General features: G+C 38.0%; 5 protein-coding genes across 6 annotated transcripts in view; 2 read left to right on the forward strand and 3 right to left on the reverse strand.

Moving 5' to 3' along the window:
* On the forward strand, nt 4,030–7,257 carry LOC105162988 (two-pore potassium channel 5). Its single transcript, XM_011081177.2, has 2 exons — nt 4,030–5,313; nt 6,618–7,257. Exons 1-2 carry the CDS (start codon nt 4,229–4,231, stop codon nt 6,763–6,765), a joined length of 1,233 nt encoding a protein of 410 aa, XP_011079479.1. The 5' UTR covers nt 4,030–4,228; the 3' UTR covers nt 6,766–7,257.
* LOC105162989 (pectinesterase) lies at nt 8,020–10,334 on the reverse strand. Its single transcript, XM_011081178.2, has 2 exons — nt 9,048–10,334; nt 8,020–8,902 (listed from the first exon to the last, which is right to left on the reverse strand). The coding sequence occupies exons 1-2, from the start codon at nt 10,066–10,068 to the stop codon at nt 8,211–8,213; spliced, it is 1,713 nt and encodes a 570-aa protein (XP_011079480.1). The 5' UTR covers nt 10,069–10,334; the 3' UTR covers nt 8,020–8,210.
* Nucleotides 10,839–12,257, forward strand: LOC105162990 (chaperone protein DnaJ). Of its 2 annotated transcripts, XM_011081181.2 has the most exons (6): nt 10,842–11,177; nt 11,247–11,339; nt 11,413–11,446; nt 11,772–11,798; nt 11,878–12,010; nt 12,092–12,257. In XM_011081181.2, the coding sequence occupies exons 1-6, from the start codon at nt 11,112–11,114 to the stop codon at nt 12,144–12,146; spliced, it is 408 nt and encodes a 135-aa protein (XP_011079483.1). In that variant the 5' UTR covers nt 10,842–11,111; the 3' UTR covers nt 12,147–12,257. The 2 variants fall into 2 exon arrangements, with proteins under 2 accessions (XP_011079482.1, XP_011079483.1); XM_011081180.2 differs by having other exon boundaries at nt 10,839–11,177; nt 11,772–12,010; nt 12,092–12,254.
* LOC105162991 lies at nt 12,416–15,557 on the reverse strand. The gene is made up of 3 exons (XM_011081182.2): nt 14,676–15,557; nt 12,720–14,157; nt 12,416–12,630 (listed from the first exon to the last, which is right to left on the reverse strand). Exons 1-3 carry the CDS (start codon nt 14,965–14,967, stop codon nt 12,450–12,452), a joined length of 1,911 nt encoding a protein of 636 aa, XP_011079484.1. The 5' UTR covers nt 14,968–15,557; the 3' UTR covers nt 12,416–12,449.
* Nucleotides 15,683–18,056, reverse strand: part of LOC105162992 (pto-interacting protein 1) — a 3,920-nt gene continuing 1,546 nt past the window's right edge. Inside the window, exons 3-8 of the mRNA XM_020694706.1 lie at nt 17,829–18,046; nt 17,620–17,746; nt 16,992–17,265; nt 16,590–16,722; nt 16,393–16,479; nt 15,683–16,041 (exon numbers count right to left, since the gene is read on the reverse strand). Coding sequence (XP_020550365.1) covers nt 15,907–16,041; nt 16,393–16,479; nt 16,590–16,722; nt 16,992–17,265; nt 17,620–17,746; nt 17,829–18,046 — 974 coding nt within the window. The 3' untranslated portion in view covers nt 15,683–15,906. The remainder of the gene's footprint in view (nt 16,042–16,392; nt 16,480–16,589; nt 16,723–16,991; nt 17,266–17,619; nt 17,747–17,828; nt 18,047–18,056) is intronic.

Here is an 18,056-nt window from a genome sequence, read left to right on the forward strand (position 1 = left end):
GTTTAATTATTTTCTCTTTATTAATTTAATTAAATGTTGACATCTTTCATCACATATACATATTCTGATATAGAGCAAAACATGTCTGTTTTTATATATGATGATATATATATATGTAAAAAATATGAGATTCTTTGTTACTCTTTTTATGAATCAGGAATATATATATGTATATAGATTTTTCACCAACTCTCTGTCTCAATTACTAGTTAAATAAATGAAGAATAATGTGGAAGCAGGCTTGAGAAAAAATTCACATGAATATATGATTGATATAATTAGTGGAGCAATAGTTAATTGGTTTGGGGCATGGGTAGGCGTAGAAGCACGACACATTAGATTCACTTAATCAAACTATAATTAGCCATCCAAAACACTAGCATTAGCATTAGCATTAGCATGCATGTTAATTATTTCTGATTAAGATAGTATACCAAAATTTACATATTGGAATTAATTGGGTGCACTGTAATTTTATCCAACTTAATGATTGATTAACTTGTCTTTTGAAAAAAAACAATAATAAAGATTGATGAATAGGGTAATTAGGAAGGAATTGGTTAGTTATATAAGTTTTAGGCATGTGATGTGAAGGGTAAGTTGAAGCAATCATTCAATTGTTTTTTTTTTTTTTTTTAATGCGAGTGTATGGGGGGGAAATAGAAACCAAAAAGAAGAATGACGAGTACTGAAGAAAAGTGGATTGATGAGACTTGGTAATTAATTTAACGTGGAGGGAGGGAGGATCCTTTTCCTGCTGGAATTGGGAACAAAATTACAAGGACCAACTCCCAATTCTTTCTTTATCTAACTAATTAAAAATGGGTAGGTGGGAGAGAGACGTGCAGTGTGGGATGTGATTGAATTTGTCAAAGCTCCACCAAAGGAGTTGAGAGATTCTCTCGTTCAAATAAATTGAAAATTGTTACACCCTTTTCGTTGACATTTTCCATTTATATGTATATATATGATGATGATACGTAATGCTGAAACAAGATTGCAATCAGCAGCTGCTAATAATTCTTAATTTTACCTTTTCTACTTCCCACCTACCCCTACCCCTACCCCTACCCGCTGTTATTATATGTAGGATAGATATTTTCACCCTTAATCAAAATATCATCCATAATGAGATCATATATACATATTTGAGTGGAGGGAGGGAGGGAGATTAGCTTATGAATTAATGATGATGATGGGAGTGGAGTCAAGTCAAGGTTGAAGGCTGCTTTTAATGGTGTCTGTGTGTGTGTGTTTTGAATTTGAATTGGAGAATTGCTTCTTCACCTGCAATTGCAAACCCCTTTTCCCTTCGGCTTAGGCCTTTTCCGCTCCTGTCTCCTCTCTTTCTTACCTCTACCTCTCCATACTCATTGCGTAAGGGCTGCCAAAGCAATTGGTTTGGAGGATTAGGCCGGCCCACAACCATAAACTGGGCCTCAGTGCCCCAAACTTAAATATCCATTAACTAAGTCTACTCTACTACAACCTTTGAAATTTTAATTAATAATCCACCGTATTATATGTACAATCCTCCTCCAACATAACATATTTATACACCCATATTAATTATTAACATAATACAATTATGTGCAGAGACACGTCAAGTTATTATTTGAATGAGTGATGAGCATTTTGCATTGTAAGAAGAAGTAGTACTAGTATTTAGATTAGTTGAAAATATAAATTGAAATGTCGTGAGTTGAGTCAGACTAGACTAGACTCAACTCCTCATCACTCGCTCTGCCAACCCCAACCTCCTCATACTCTCCCAAACCCCAATATTTATTTATTTTAGGGTTAAATACACTTTTATGCATTTTATCTTATTTACATTCTTAAAATATGAGAGATAATAAAAACATCCTTAATAAGATAATTTGGCATCGATAACATAAAAATACCCTTCTCACTTACCCCATTACCTTTTTATTCTACTCCCTAAAATATATTTTATTAAAATATCTCCTCAAACTATTTTTAGTGATTTAAAATTTACTCATATTTTATTTTAAAAATAATATTTATAATTTATAATTTTTTTATAAATTATTGAATACAAAAAACATTTATAAGCTTAATATATCTTTGTAAACTAAATAAATTATGCTAAAAAGTACATGTAAATATGTGTCAATATATAATGCATATAATATTATAAAAAAAGTATGTTATATAATTTATAAATTTTTATTCAGTTACATGTCCACATAATAAAAAATATATTATATCATTACTTAAAAAGTATAGAATATTATTTCTTAATTATATTATAAATTTGTAGATTTTACAGTATATATATGTTTGATGTAATATTTCAAATTTTCTATTGATAATTTATTTTTAAAAAAAGTTCAATATATAAAAATACAAGCAAAAATTATATAAGTTTTTCATCAGTTGTATAAAAAATATAAGAATGTAAATTTATTGAGTTTATACAGATTCTATACTCAGTGTAAAATTATAAATTTTGGATAGTATTTATTTTAAATAAAAAAATTTATAATAATTCAGATTATATTTTAAGAGAATGATTGTAGTAATAGAAATATTTTAAGGGTGGAAATAATAAGGGCATTTTCATTATAAAAAATTAGTGTATATCATGAGGGATCATTTTATTATGTTTCATAGTTAGGGGTGTAAATGCACTATTTCTTATTTTTTTTATTGATATGGTTTCTTTCATTCCACAAAAATCAGTCCAAGAGGTCTTGCCCCTTATCACAAAATACATCACTTGGGAAGAGAGGGGGTGGGATTGGTCCGTCCAAATTGCTCCGTGTGCCCACTTAGCCACACCATGAACAAATTTATTACAGAGCCTTGGAATTTTTCTAAAAGTCCAATTTAGATCCAAATTCCAAATCCTCCTAATTTCCAAAACATCAACTGCTGCAGCTCTATCCACTTGTTCTTCCTGATTCATGATCTATTTGATGGCATCAACAGAGTCCAATTAAAAAATGCACTGCTCCACATTAAGTTCATGCAACTTTGTGGTTGCCAGTCAAAGTGCTCAGACCTCAGCAGTTGTAGGATTATAGGCAAAGCTCTCACATGCTTCCAACAGGAAAATGTTTTCATTATGATCTCGGCCAACAAAAACAGCAAATGATTTTCCATCCAAAAAAGAAGCATCAATACTAACTTTATACCAACCTGTCGGAGGGGGCTGCCAGACACAGTGGACTTGTTGATTAATATGCTTCGACATCCTCACTGAACAATGCTCTTCCACTTTTTTTAAAATGACTCTCGTAACTTCCATTGGGGTGGGAGGTTACTTTGCGTGAGTCTTCTCATTGCAAGCTTTCCAGATGCTTTCAAGAATGATGACCCATGTGATGAGGAACTGGTGTTGGGTCTCCTAGTCCGGAAAGAGATTGAAATTTGCATTTGAGATTTGCAAGAACCACTCTCTAATCAACAAGTGGGACCAACGATGGACTCACTTGCCATTTAGAGAGTATCCAAATTTGTTCGGCGAATGAACACCTTAAAAAAAAATAGCTAACGTCCTCCACCTAAAAATCACAAAAAAAGCATTTAATATCATGAATCGAAAATTTTTTATCAAGTTTACCTCGAGCTCCCAATCAAGCAAGATCAGTAAAGAAAAACCTTTTAATTGAGTTACCAATTGTTTCAGCTAGCTACTTGTTCATGAGAACAACCGGCAGACCAGCAGTCCGTATCCATATTTGAACTATAAAAAGATCCACTTCGTTGAGGGCTTCGCCAAGGTCTTGACACAACTAGATTCCCTCAAAATGACTATGGGCTCTCACTCCAAATCCGGCGGCGATCATCTTCATTATAAAGGATAAAAACTATAGTATTTTGGGCTATGGTGTTGATATGTATTTAATCCTTTATTTTATTATAAAATGGAAAGTGTGTCTGAATATGTCTGTTTCTTAAGAGGTGGCGAGTTTTTATTGGTTCTATAGCTATTCACTTCTCTTTCTTCCCCCAATCCAACCCATCCATCCTTCTGATCTTATTATTAATCTTCTAATCAATCACAACTTATTATAATCCCTTTTCTTCTCTCTCTTTCATGTGTGTGTGAGATAGAGAGAGAGAGAGAGAGAGACATTGATTCGTTCATTCATTCTGTAAGAAATACACACACACACACCCCTTATTTTGTTTACTCTTCACTTTCACTTTCCAGTTTTTGCTGCAATTTCCAGAGTCCGATCCCTTTTCCGATTTATGAATGGCAGCAGCAGCAGCAGCCACCGACCCATTACTCCTCCCTACTCCTCCTCAACTCCACGATTTCAACCTCGATATCTCTCCTCACTCCTTCCCAATCCCCACCAACACCACATATTCTCTTCCTCTTATTTACCAACAACACGATTATCTAGATGATGACCACCACCACCAATCCTCCTCCCTCGATACTCCTCCTTCTCCACCTCATCCCCCTTCCTCTTCCTCCTGGGCCCGCAAGAAAATTCAACGCTGCAAAACTGCCCCCGCCATGGCTGTAATGAAAGATTTCCGCTCCCCCCATCACTCTTCCAACCCCCATCCCCATTCCGATTCCTCTTCTCTCCTCCGACAAGCCGCTCTTTTGCTCCTCCTCTACCTCTCCCTCGGCGTTATTATCTACTCTTTCAACCGGGACCATTTCTCCGGCGCCGAGACTCACCCTGTCGTCGACGCGCTTTATTTCTGTATCGTCACCATGTGCACCATAGGCTACGGTGACATCGCCCCCTTGACGCCGCTCACTAAAGTCTTTGCTTGTGTTTTTGTGCTCGTGGGCTTTGGATTCATCGATATTCTACTTACTGGGGTTGTCAATTACGTGCTTGACCTGCAGGAGAATATGATCCTTGCCGGCATTAAGGCGGCGCCCCAACAGCAGGGTCAACATCCGGAGCACAACCCCAGATTTTCTGCCAGGAACTATATAGTGGACGTGGCCAAGGGCAGAATGAGGATTAGACTTAAGGTAGGCTTGGCTCTGGGGGTGGTCGTGCTGTGTATTGGTATGGGGACGCTAGTTTTGTACTTTGTGGAGCGTCTGGATTGGGTGGATTCCGTGTATTTATCAGTCATGTCAGTGACGACGGTGGGATATGGAGACAGGGCATTCAAGACTCTCCCGGGAAGATTATTTGCGTCCATATGGCTATTATTGTCCACGCTTGCCGTGGCCAGGGCATTTCTATATCTGGCAGAAGCCAGGATTGACAAGAGGCACCGCAAGATCAGTAATTGGGTGTTGCATCGAGGTATTACTGTGGAGGACTTGCTGGCTGCTGACATAAACAACAATGGCTTTATTAGGTAGGCAATTGCAACTTCATTCCTCTTATCACTTTTCACCAACTTAATTGCATAATCACATTTTTTAGTTTTGCTTCTCAAACTTTTAGTTTCGACTTTCCGATATGTTTTCATGTACGTATAGCTTTTTCCTTCCTTGCAATTTATGTCTGTGTCTGCTGGCATACGCTTTTTGGCTTTGACCCCGCAGTCCTTACTAGTGTTGATTAGATGCTGATGATCATCAATATGGTAGACCTTAAGATCATGGGAAATTGATGTGGCGCTCAAAATACAATATTGGGACTCAACTCCAGATAGTAATTACGTTTGAGTGAACAGTGAATGCTACATTTTTCTTTCCAATCGTTGACAAATACGAGAAGCTTGATGTGCACTATTCTTTTAAAAGGAAAGAATTTTGTTTGTTCTTCATTCTTGACTTTGGTTCCCATTTGTTGGATAGCTATACTGTGGACTCGTAATTTTTGTATTGAGAGAGAAACAAAAGAGTTGTAATCTTTGGGTTATAGGTAATTGAGAGAAGACTCTAAACACTGTCAATTTGAGTGATTATGCATTGTAGAGTAAATTCATTTCCACTGCTGCATGCATTTCCATTCTTGATTAACCATGAATGTCTAGTTTCAATACTTTACGAATTCCATATGATGATATTTTGTTCCAAGGAAACAATTACTGAGATGTGAAATGGTATTATACTATTATGAGTATATTACAGGAGTCTGATCGCTATTAATCTTTAGATTCTTGGTTTATGAGTTTAATGTGTTGGCTCCTATCAAGGGACCTTTGTGTTGGTAAAACCAATATGTCCAATCAATGATGAGTGCTTAATACAACATTGCATTTGTAGTCTCTGGTATGGAGTTGTCTTTCCACATGACATTATTTAGATGAAATGATGGAATAATTTCATAAAATTGTGGTCCCTGTGGATCAAGTATCTTGTTGCCTATTTAACAGGGGAAAGACAATGAAATTTGTAATGTTCATGGTTGATAATGTTGGAGCTCCTTTTAAGATTATTAGATAAATCGGGGGATCTTTGTCTTAGGTGCTTCAGATATACAATATAACTACCAACTGATGATGGAACATTTCATCCCTTTTGCTTTCTCAAAGCAGCCATGGTCTGGATTTGGTGGTCTTTACAAATTATATGGTGATATTCCAGAAGTCGTCTATTGTTATGCCTCCATGTTTCATGAATTTTCTGCATCACCTACAGTTTGTGTTAATTAATCATATGAGTTGTTTATCCGCCATTGAGAACTAAACATTGCATCTGTGTATTGATACAGTAAATCAGAATATGTGATTTACAAGCTGAAAGAGATGGGGAAGATTAGGGAAAAAGATATCCTGCAGATATGCGATCAGTTCAACAAGCTTGATCGCAATAACTCTGGGAAGATTACGCTTCCTGATCTGTTGGAGAACCATTTATAATAGCATTTGAAGTTTTCACTCTGTTTATTCACTGATGTAGGACAATAGTGATGATACAAATTAAGGGAAGGTTGGAGTGTACAGGTAGGTAGCTTTGGGGCATTGAGTTTTTTGCAGTTTGTGTATTATTTGTGGATTGTGTAGAAACTTTGTGAAGTGTGAATGTGAGATAGGTAGAGTGATTGGGAAGTTGCTTGGCATTGTATAACATATAGAGCTGGTGATTGGATGAGAAGACGCAGCATAACACATTGGAAGTGAAAATAAGAGATGGTTGAAAGATGAGAATAATATGTTTGATTACATATTTGGTGTGGCAAGCACAGTCAATATATATATATATATATTTGTATGGTTTAAAAGAGTAAGGTCATTATCTGATGTGCTCAGCAGCAAAAGTCATTGGTTGCTCTGAGTGGATCATGATTTAAGTGTAAATATGCGGTTTCACTCACCTTGCAAAGCATTTTAAAAATTACTTTTACACTTGTACGTACCACTTTTGGTAATTTCATGTCAACTTTTAATTTTGCTCTCCATTTTTTAGTGGCCCAATTTGATCGACTTATTTGTAAGTTTTGTCTTTGTAAATAATCTTTCGTGATGTTAAAAAATGGTCCATATTCTTATATCTTGCTCGATTTCAAATATGTACGAATCTTCAGATAATATATAACAAATATATATAAAACCTGCAAATTATACTGTAACTAATTAATATATAAAACTTTTAAGAAAATAAGAGTTGCCTGTATATCTCTTGTTCATAGAATAAACATATATAATATAAGAATATAAAATATATATTTACACATCATATCATATTATTTAAAATGAAAACCAACCAATATTTTACATGTCATATGAGATGGAAAAGCTGGTTTAATTCTAATTTGCCACATACATTTATTTCTATAAATATAAATAGTTAATTAACTTTTTATTAATTATTCTTTCTCATCATTAATTTCTTACTCCATCTATTTATGTTAAATTCTTAATTAAGTTGCTTTCCATTTTTAAATCTTTACAATTTTACATCAATTAATTTAAGTCATTTTAAATAAAAACTTTTAAAACTAGGTTTTGTCCTTACATCAATTAATAGATACCCTATAATATATATATATATATTTTTTCTTGAAAAATTCTATTTTAATAACAAAACCTTTCACAACCTTATTCAGGAAAGACTCGGAAATGATCTGAAATTGAATCACCCAACCCAACCAACTTTAAAGCGTGAACAATTCCTTCAAGTCCAGATTGAACAATTATATATATAAATTTAGAGAGAGAAAGTGTGGGTGTGAGTCAGAGTCAGAGTAGTTCCTCTCATACTCAAAGACATTTAATTATTCAACATACAATATATAACAAATTAAACATAATAGAAACAAGCGATTGTACGTAGGTAGGGTACGTGGTTTGTATTTTAAGAGTGATCAGAAGCCTAGCCTGAAGGGAACACCAGTTTGTGGCAACCATTGGTTTCCTGCAAGAAATATGCCAGGTGTGTATTTGGCTGCCTGGTTGGGTCCCAGAACTTTGAACTTTGAGAATTCCCTGTTCCTCCTATCCGTTCTTGCTCCCGGTCCCCTGTTTCCAAACTCATACATCTCGCAACTCTTGTGGTTATTGCTACCGTCCCACAGCTTCCACCCTTCTGGCCTGATGAAATCACCCAACTCGCTCTGCATCACCACTGTCAGTGCTTCACGTGTCCATGGACGCCCCAGATATGACGGCACTTGGAACCTGATTGGGAAAAGAAACTTGTCCGGGATAATCCTGCAGTTTTGGATCACCAACCCGTTGCTCCCTCGAGGGATTTCTCTTCCATCAGCTGTTACCGTGTTGAACTGTTTTGGCAACGGTCTCCTCACAACTATCTCGCTGTCCTGGATCACTGCGTCCCCCTTTCCGAAGATGAAATCGATGGTTCCGTAAATGCGGCAGTTGCGGTAGAATTGACGCAGAAACTGGTAGTACAAAGTGTCTTGGTGACCCTCGAAGCTGCAATCAAACATGGCCGACATGTCGCCTACGGACCTGAAAGCAACAGCTTGGTGCCCCTGTGGACCGGCCTCATTGCTGAATGTTATGCCCCGGGCAATGAATCCAGTTGCCTCGTTAGCTGCACACACACACATATATATATATATATGAGATATAAGGTATAAGGTATATATATGCAGTAGACTTATTATAATCAAACTAATATTAATTATTCAAGTCATCATGCATGTGCATATATTATGTACATTATGATGATTACTTACCGAATGTTGCCGTATGCATTGTCCCAATATTCATAATTCCATAATTTTTGTTCCCAGCTACGATTGTCCTCCCAATACCGTCTCCATAGATAAAGATGTTGGTCTTCTTCTTGGTGACTATGACCTGCTCCCGATAAATACCGGCCTTGACGTAAATGATGAATCTGCCTTTGTTGTTGTCGGGGCATGCTGCAATGGCAGCACCAATGGTCTTGAAACGCCCGCTCCCGTCCTTGGCAACCACGGCGTTGGGAATGATACCTCCGCGCTTCGCCAATAGCTTCCGCTCCGCAGGTCCAAACCAGCTGGGATATTCATCGTGGTGGTTGGCGGACATGAGACGACGACGACCACTTCCTGAGGTAATTACCGTGGTGACATTCTGATGAATAGGCTGATAGTTGAAGAGGGTCAATATTTGAGGGAGCTCAGCGACAATGTTGACGGCATTGTGGCTGAGTTGGGTGGAATTGTGGGTGCCATTGGCGACGGCAGCTTTATACTCGGGGTTCTCAATTTGATCCAGGCAGGTGGTGTGAAAGGCATAAACGGCGGTCATCCAGCTAAGGAGCTCGTGCGCCCGTTCCTCAAGGGTTTCCATGTCGCTACCGCCCACCAGGGAGATGGACTTCTGAAGTGTATCAACGGCATAATCCAGGAAGTCCTTGCAGTCCTGGACGGCCACATGATTGAGTTCATCGGTGTCCTTGTTGACGACAACCTTGGAGGTGGCCTCAGATGATTTCTTGACCTCGTTGAGAGTGGACTCAACGACGGCGAGAATGTAATCGTTGGCAGTGGCAGAATTGTTCTTGGCGACAGATTCAAGGCTGCCGGCACAGGCTTCCTTGTAATTAGTAAGCTCACAGATGGAGGTGACCATCTTCATAGAGGGCATACGGGTTTGGGATTCTTGGGAATCAGAGGACCCATTGCTTTTCACCATAACCACGACTCCGATGACGACACCAATGACGAGCATGACGGACACCAGAGACACAGCGATCTTCCCAACCGCCATGTTGATTTCAGGTAGCTAGCTAGATTGATGCTCTTGCTGTTTTGATAATAAAACGTACGTACCCTACTGTACTATGTGTGATGATTACACACGTAATTAACACTTAAAACAATTTGGTTATTCTTATACATACATACATACATGATACAGCAGAGTGGTGGTGGTTGTGTTATTGATATATAGAGAAAATAAAAAAGAAAAGACTGGAAACTCAACCACCCCTTTTTACATGTATCATGTAGTGTACTATATTTGATTGATATGGAAACGCAGGGTAGAGTAGTTTATATACTACTCACCTCCACACCCCTTTCACTCCTTGTACTCTAATTTACATCCCGACATTTCTGGATGGCCTCCAATTCCAACAAATTTTAACCTTTCAACTTTTCTTTTCATATTTACCATCCATCCCCCACTTTCTTCTCATTCACAATCATATTTCTAGGAACAAACAATAACTAATTATATATATATATATATATCCTCTTTATTGTTAATTATAAGATGTATATACATTAAACTGCAATAAACACCTTCACACCAACTTTTTTCATGTTTATTTAAGAGAAGCATAAACAAAAGTTGTATTTTTTAAATACCTTCATTCAAACTATAATTCCTACCTCCCAGGTGTTATTACTTTAATTTTGACCAACTAATTTAAATTGCTCAAATTAAATATAAATATGTGAAATTTGTATATTTGTTCAGTGATATTTATATTTGGTTAATGAAAATCTTTAATGAAAGCAAAACATACAGTGGATCATAAATGTGAAGTGGTTGAGCAGAAAGTGGAAGTGGACGTGGAGGCTGGGGGATCACCCATCCAGGACCAAGAATAGAATAGGATGGCCACCCCACCCCACCCCAGGAAGAGAGTTTGAGAAAGAGGAATTGGAATTGGATTCAAGCAAAGACTTGACTGCACTGCAGGATCTGAAGTCTGAACCCCCACCCCACACACACCCCAGACACAAACTAAGTTGAGAAAAAGGGAATTGGAGTTGAGAGACTGCATAGTAGCAGCAGTAGATGATATGAGAAGCGACGAGGCCAAAATCTTGCTGGGTTTCCCCCCTAATTCTATTCCCTCCCCAACTCAGGTCCCTCTCCCTCCCTCCCTCCATCTTCCGTCCTAATTGTCTCTGTCAATCTCAAATTCAATTTTGTAGATTAAAGCTGCATACAGAAGGAAAGCTTGGCAAACTCATCCTGATCGATTTCCCCCTCATCTCAAACCTGAGGCTGAGTCCAAATTCAAATTGGTAACCACAATTTTGCACTTTCCTAAAACCAATTATTTCTGTGCTAATTTGTTGGTGTTTAAACTTAATGCAGATCTCAGAAGCCTATTCTTTCTTCACCAACACTGGTAAATTAATTATTTTTTAGTTTTACACTCTTTTAAGAAAGTGAGGAAAATGGCCTCACCCTCGCTTCCAAATTCAAATGAAATGAATGCTTTGCTACTTATTCTCCTACAACAGCTTTGACTTTGAGAATCATTTAGGCTATTTGATACGTTTATCTTCCAGTTTTTACTAAATGGGCTCATCATTCCTGATGGGTCCAAATTACTGTTTCTTTTCTGTTTATATGAAGAACAGGAAGATGTTTCTCATACCTTTCGCAGCATGTGGCTGTTAATTCAAAAAATAAAATAAAATATGCAACTTATGTATTTACGTCTGTCACAGGAGGAAATGGAAGAATTCAGCCAACAGGTATTTCCTTCTGGTTTAGTAATGGCAATCATCAAACAAGAATTACTATAATGTTGATTGATCCTTCACCAATCACCAGCATCATATTCTCGGGTTGTGAAAACTGGAGTTCCAAGAGCACACCGTGGACAAAGAAACATGAGACTTGCTTCTGTTCCTTTCCTTGTCATAATTTTGGGAGCACTTACGCTTGGTGGATCAACTGCTTCCAGGTATTCTCTATATCAAAATGTTGGTTTCAAAGTCGATTTTATTCAACTTGTTTTGATGATTTGGTATTTTTCGAATCTCAGGGCTTATCGAAGACAAAAGGAGGCTCAACCTTCTTACAATCCTTTTCTCCCGTGAGCTCACACACCATGCAGTTTAACTCTGTACAAATATATAAATACAATGTAATACAATTGTATGCTACATGAATTGAATTGAGGGAATAGATTCCTGTTTCAATGGGCATAATGTGAAAGTTCACCCTCATTTTGAGTTATATCATATATATGGGAATTGTCGGCACAATGAACACACCAGCTCTTACCACCATAATTCCAAGACCTCATCATGCTAAGCAATAGGAGGAAAGCAGAAAAATTTTACATAACCACCATAATTCCAAGGCCCAATTTTGGGCATTACATTACCAGATGCTCCATATCAAGAACCACCACCAGTATCTTGTTTAGTTTCTAAAAGAGTTATAGCAATAGGTTGCCATCCCCCTTGTGTATGCTTGATCCATTTCTTCATGGAAATTATCATATTCAAGATCCGAAATACCTCACCCAAGGGGGTTGTTTTTAAGCATGAATTTCTAAGAATCAAGGCTGCTTCATACCTAGAAGTAGAAGCAATGATATCAGCAATCAATTGCAGAGCCAAATACATTTAGGAAATGGAAGCGATTAAATATCAGCATACTGTTACCTGCATTCAGATGCTATAAATGCCGAACGCCCACCTGGGGAAGTTAGGAACTTCTGAATTGCAGCCCAGGTTGTTTTTGGGTACTGTTCAGTATTACCACCGATAGGATTCTCACATATCCATAACCTCTCAATCCTACCAACATAAAGCTCCATCTTACCTAAATGTTGCTTGACTATCATTTGTTGGTCAAGTGCACATTTTAAAGCCTTTCTTACATCAGTGTAGCGGTATTTTGGATCACCATAGCGAATACAGTCGGTTATATTAGCTTCTGAAGGTGCAATCTTCTCAACTTTCAGAGTATTCAAAGCTAGTAAGATAACACCTATAAGGCCTTGTACATATTCAGGCGGCGGTTGGCATCCTTGACTTCCCCACACACCAGGCACAGAAGAAGATGAGGAAATAGGAAGTTTAGAATGAAGATACTTACCATCCACATTCTCAGAGAAAATCATCTGGCTATCGCACTTATCGCTGCCATTATCATCTAAGAAAGAACTAATAGGTTTCAGAGATACAATGGACTTAGACCTAGAATCTTCTCCACTTTGACGAATTAAAACTGGGTCATTCTGGTAGAAACCAGGGTAATTAGACATGCTAAGCTTGCTAACATCTGGGAGTGCAGCAGACAATGCTGCAGAAACTGTAGGTCCATCTGATCTTGCAGGAGCTGGATGAAAACTATTATTTTGAGAATTGTAGGGAACCAAATTTTCTGGAGCATAAGGAGGTCGAGGCTGTATGAACTGATTGTGCAAATTGTCATTAAGGTTAGTTGAGTTGCTAAATGAGGTATTGATAATGGTGGGAATTAGATTTGGAGCAGACCTACTCGATGCGATGGCTTTTGTGGCTGCACCGAAGAACTCGTGAGGTGCTGTTATAAACTGTTTTGCTGGTATACTTTCTGGTTGACGAGAAAACTGCATGTCTTTCCTTTCTTCAAGTTTAATGGGCAAACTTGTCATCCTTGTTATGTTAGCGCGATTGGCAGCTTTTGAAAAGGATGGTAGTTTAAGGTAGCTATCAGCAATCCTTCCAGGACCAGGGAACTTCTGGCCTTCTGAAGCAAGAATAACAGCATTGGTAGAAGCAGGTTCATTTGAAAGAATGTTTTGACAGACAGAAGTCTGCTTCATTTCTTGTTGAGAAGCATTAATACCATCTGAATGTTCAATACTAGTGAAAGGCGAACCCCCATAGACAAGGCTTGTCCAGTACCATACACACTTAGCTGCAGCAACAAGAGCAACAGATGCTTTAGTGGGCTGTGCCAGAAGGATATTATATCTTCGCATGCGTAATTGATGGAGAGCATTTGAAAAATCCCTGTCACCGGAGATAAGCAAATAATTTGCTGGGGCAGGATTGTCGACTGCCCAGAATAGCATGTCAACTAATATTTTCTTGTCACTTGCATCTTTTACCCCTGTTTGTCAAGCACACATGAGCAAATTATCAACTAATGCTATCAAACATCATATATACATATATATATATATGTACATTGACAAGAACCAATAGAATTTTATTTTCCTTGAGAACTTCTGACTGAACTTCAGCATAAGCACTACACAATCTAATTGTGCCAAGTAAACTCTAAACCATATAACAACCCAAAATCTCCTAAAGATGAATGTGCACGAAAACTCAAGCATTTTAAATCATATAGCAGCACTTACAATCTCCTTCGTCGCTCCAAAATACATAAATAAGTAATCAATATCCAAGAACAAAGAAATCAAAGTCTCAAGTGATTGACAACCATCAAAAAACAAGAAGCAAAAAACCATCCAGGTGGCAGCTATAGGACAAATTCATTTTGGAGTCCCCATATATGCTCTCAGAATAGAGGGAAGGATGGTAAGAAATTACACAGACACGTTGCTCCTTTGATGATACAGATATTATGTGTGTGTGTGTGTGTGTGTAGAAGGAGAGAAATACCGGCGGGGACGTGGTTGAGAGCGATGCCGGTGCTGGAGAGGGCGTGTTGGATGGAGGTGGGAATGCGGGTGGTATCGCCATACGCCGAGATGGTGACAGGTCCACAATAATTCATTTTGACAAGGGCAGAGCTTATGTTCTGGGCAATCACATGGGGGTCGCAAGCTTTAGGCACCTGGCAGTTCTCTATGTCCCACCAAACGGAGGTCTTGGCGATCTTATACTGGGGCTCCACTCCGGTGGCGGCGCCAATGAGGTTGTTGGCCGCCGGCGCCTGTTCATCACCCGCCATCACCCTACTCAACCCAGCAGCAATGGCATCAAAGGCAAATGAATTTTATTCTGGAATGGGGTTTCCGGCCCGCCTAAAGAAACGGAGGGGTTTTTGGGGTTTTGAAATAAATAATATTGAGCGGAGGATGTTTAGGACGAATTACACTTTCCATCCTCGAACTTATCCGCTAATTTGATTATGATAATTTTGATTCTCAAACTGTCAATATTTTTTTTGAATTTGATCATTTCCATTAGTTGTCTGTAAAGTTGGGCAAGAGGAACAAGTGCAATTACTAAAAGAATCAAATTCGGGAAAAAAAAAAACTACAGTTTAAGGATCAAAATTAAATCAATAGTAAAATTTGAGGATAATTCTCCAGAATTTTTTACTGAACGGGAGCGCCGGAAATGCTTTTGAAGTAACGTATTTATGAAGATGCCCTCTACTCCAATCTTGTTTTGCAGACTTGTACCCCCTGTTCACAAATTACAATTGCTCTGCATATGTCTCCCCCTGTCCTCGCTGCCCAATGCTTTATGTATTAAATCACGATCACGACGCCATCCCTATCCCCATCACACATTTGTCTCTGTAATCTTGGCTAGTGCACATTTGTCTTCCTCTGAATACTTGTTTATTTCACGTATTCTAAAACTGATTTCATATTTTTACCCTGGTTTATTGATATGCCACTTCACTTGTATTTTCTCGTTCCGCATTTCCCCTTGCATACAAAACTTGATTATTAATTACACCCATATGACCAACCAAAAAGTTGTTCAATCAAATGTTATATGCATCAGCGCCTCTACTGTCCATGAATACAAATAATCATACATTATATAAACAATGAGGACCACGCTGATTCCTTCATTATAATTTGGGTAGACGGAATTTCTCTTGGCAACATTTATCGACTCTCCTGCTCAACGGGATGTAGCTTCAATCCACCTCTCATGTTAGGCCACCATTTTCATCAGCTGGTCCTGGACGAGTATTTAGAAGGGGCTGGAGTGCTTTGACTACAATGCTCATGTTTGGCCGAAAATCAGCTTCATATTGTACACATAAAGCGGCAACAGCAGCCATCTGGATTCAAAACATAGTAGCTACAGTCAGAATACATCAATTGGATGGTAACAATACAATACTCTCTTTACCTCCCAATTCATTTCAACACCACCTAGATACATATGAATGTATACACATATATGTCAAGCACCTTCTCCTAGCCTCTATTAGGCATTGACATGTTAGCGGGAAACATTAGAAATCAGCAAATTACATCAGACCAATAACACAGCAGTTGGGTCATAAAAACTTGCAAGAAGGCTTCACAATAATGACATTCTGCTGTAACAAATGTTGCGCAGAAGATGGCATAAAATTGACATAAAAATGGCAATTCAGCTATTTATTATCATTAGAGTACATAATTACCTTAGCAACAGCCTTAGGTGGGTAATCTACTCCCAGTCTACTGTCAACACATTGCCGGACCTTATCTTCACTCAGTTTTGGTGTAGCCTGAAAAATACAACAGAATCACAGAGCAAAGTAATGTAAGAACAGGGAGACGAGGTTATAAGCTAAAATTTGAAAGAAGGAAATAATTAAAATGGAAAAAAAGAGAGTACCCATGTCACTAAACTTTGCTGTCCACGAGGTAATGTGTGATCAACAGGTTTGCGCCCAGTGAGAAGCTCCAGAAGGACAACACCGAAGCTGTATACGTCACTCTTTGAGTTCAGCTGTCCAGTCATTGCGTATCTGCCAAAACACAAAATAGAAAAAATACACCAACAGGTAAGATCACATCAATGACATTATTTAAGAGTCAAAAGGTGAGGCCTTCAAGAAACTTATTTTCTGGAAAGGATGACAAAGGTTTATATCAATCTTTCTATGTGGGTGTACAAATATGGATTTGTTTATGCAGCAAAGTGCTAACTTTTTAGGTTCCAAACCAAGAGTGACGGTGGAGGGGTAATAAAGGAGGTAGCAAAAGAGAGACATATGTGACACCCAAAGCAGCTTACTCTGGAGCGTGATACCCAAACGTCCCAAGGACGCGAGTTGAGTGAAGACGTGCTGCCATATCAGGAGCTTGATTTGATAAATCAAAGTCAGCAATCTTAGCTACATCATCATCAAATATTAGTACATTGCTGGACTTAATATCACGGTGGACGATGTGAGGCTCTGCTTTTTCATGAAGATATTCAAGGCCCTTAGCAGCTGCAACAGCAATTTTCACGCGTTGAGCCCAAGAAAGAACTGGACCAGGTTGTGCTCCTTTAACGCCTTTTCTTCCTAAAAAAAATGTAGAGAAATTAAATTTATACCTCAGCAAATGTAAAAGACTTGCTGCTTTTCCTTCTTTCTTTTTCGCACTATTAAAGGGTTGGGGATGAGTATAGGTTTTATTTTTATCATGAGAAAAAATGGCATCCTGTAGTGCATAATACATCCTGAAATTCAGCTGAATAAAAGCAAATCAAATGGCCTGTATACGAAAGTGACTGCATTCATGGGATGAAAGAAAATAGAAGCAATATTAGAACATAATCATGATGTTACATATGAAATATTGTCCACAAGAATTAAATGGGAGGAAAAATAAGTGAAAGAACATAACTATACTGTAGCAAGTGTTATTCAACATACCATGAAGAATATCGTGAAGAGATCCATTAGACGCAAATTCATATGCAAGAATACGTTGATTTCCATCGGCACAATAACCAAGTAGTTCCACAAAGTTTTCGTGTTTTAGCCTTGAAACCATTGACACCTGCAAATTCAAAAGTACGATCTTTTCAATGCTTAATACCTAATTCCTGAAACAAGAATTAGATTCCATATTCAAAACAAACCTGAGCTAAGAATTCGTCATCTGGTTGTTTGCTTGTATCCAATTTCTTTATAGCTGCAGCTCGGTCATTCTTAAGAACTCCATAATACACTCTTCCATACGAGCCTTCCCCTATTAAGGAATCTGTGCTAAAGTTACTTGTAACTTCCTTGAGTTCATCCACTGGAATTGAGGGAACTGCAATGGGCTGGACTTTCACAGCTTGAGCTTTTGATGCAGCTTCGGTATT

Source organism: Sesamum indicum, linkage group LG6 (genome assembly GCF_000512975.1).
Source record: "Sesamum indicum cultivar Zhongzhi No. 13 linkage group LG6, S_indicum_v1.0, whole genome shotgun sequence".
NCBI lineage: Eukaryota > Viridiplantae > Streptophyta > Magnoliopsida > Lamiales > Pedaliaceae > Sesamum > Sesamum indicum.

What these genes read in the sequence shown, in the direction of transcription:
- LOC105162988 (XM_011081177.2), top strand. Translation starts at nt 4,229, where the DNA reads ATGGCAGCAGCAGCAGCAGCCACCGACCCATTACTCCTCCCTACTCCT. An exon ending in AACAACAATGGCTTTATTAG is followed by an intron (nt 5,314 to 6,617) that starts GTAGGCAATTGC and finishes GTATTGATACAG; the next exon opens with TAAATCAGAATATGTGATTT.
- LOC105162989 (XM_011081178.2), bottom strand. Translation starts at nt 10,068, where the DNA reads ATGGCGGTTGGGAAGATCGCTGTGTCTCTGGTGTCCGTCATGCTCGTC. An exon ending in AATGCATACGGCAACATTCG is followed by an intron (nt 8,903 to 9,047) that starts GTAAGTAATCAT and finishes GTGTGTGTGCAG; the next exon opens with CTAACGAGGCAACTGGATTC.
- LOC105162990 (XM_011081180.2), top strand. Translation starts at nt 11,112, where the DNA reads ATGAGAAGCGACGAGGCCAAAATCTTGCTGGGTTTCCCCCCTAATTCT. An exon ending in CTATTCCCTCCCCAACTCAG is followed by an intron (nt 11,178 to 11,246) that starts GTCCCTCTCCCT and finishes TCAATTTTGTAG; the next exon opens with ATTAAAGCTGCATACAGAAG. An exon ending in TTCTTTCTTCACCAACACTG is followed by an intron (nt 11,447 to 11,771) that starts GTAAATTAATTA and finishes CGTCTGTCACAG; the next exon opens with GAGGAAATGGAAGAATTCAG.
- LOC105162991 (XM_011081182.2), bottom strand. Translation starts at nt 14,967, where the DNA reads ATGGCGGGTGATGAACAGGCGCCGGCGGCCAACAACCTCATTGGCGCC. An exon ending in TCTCAACCACGTCCCCGCCG is followed by an intron (nt 14,158 to 14,675) that starts GTATTTCTCTCC and finishes CTTGACAAACAG; the next exon opens with GGGTAAAAGATGCAAGTGAC. An exon ending in TTTATAGCATCTGAATGCAG is followed by an intron (nt 12,631 to 12,719) that starts GTAACAGTATGC and finishes TTCTACTTCTAG; the next exon opens with GTATGAAGCAGCCTTGATTC.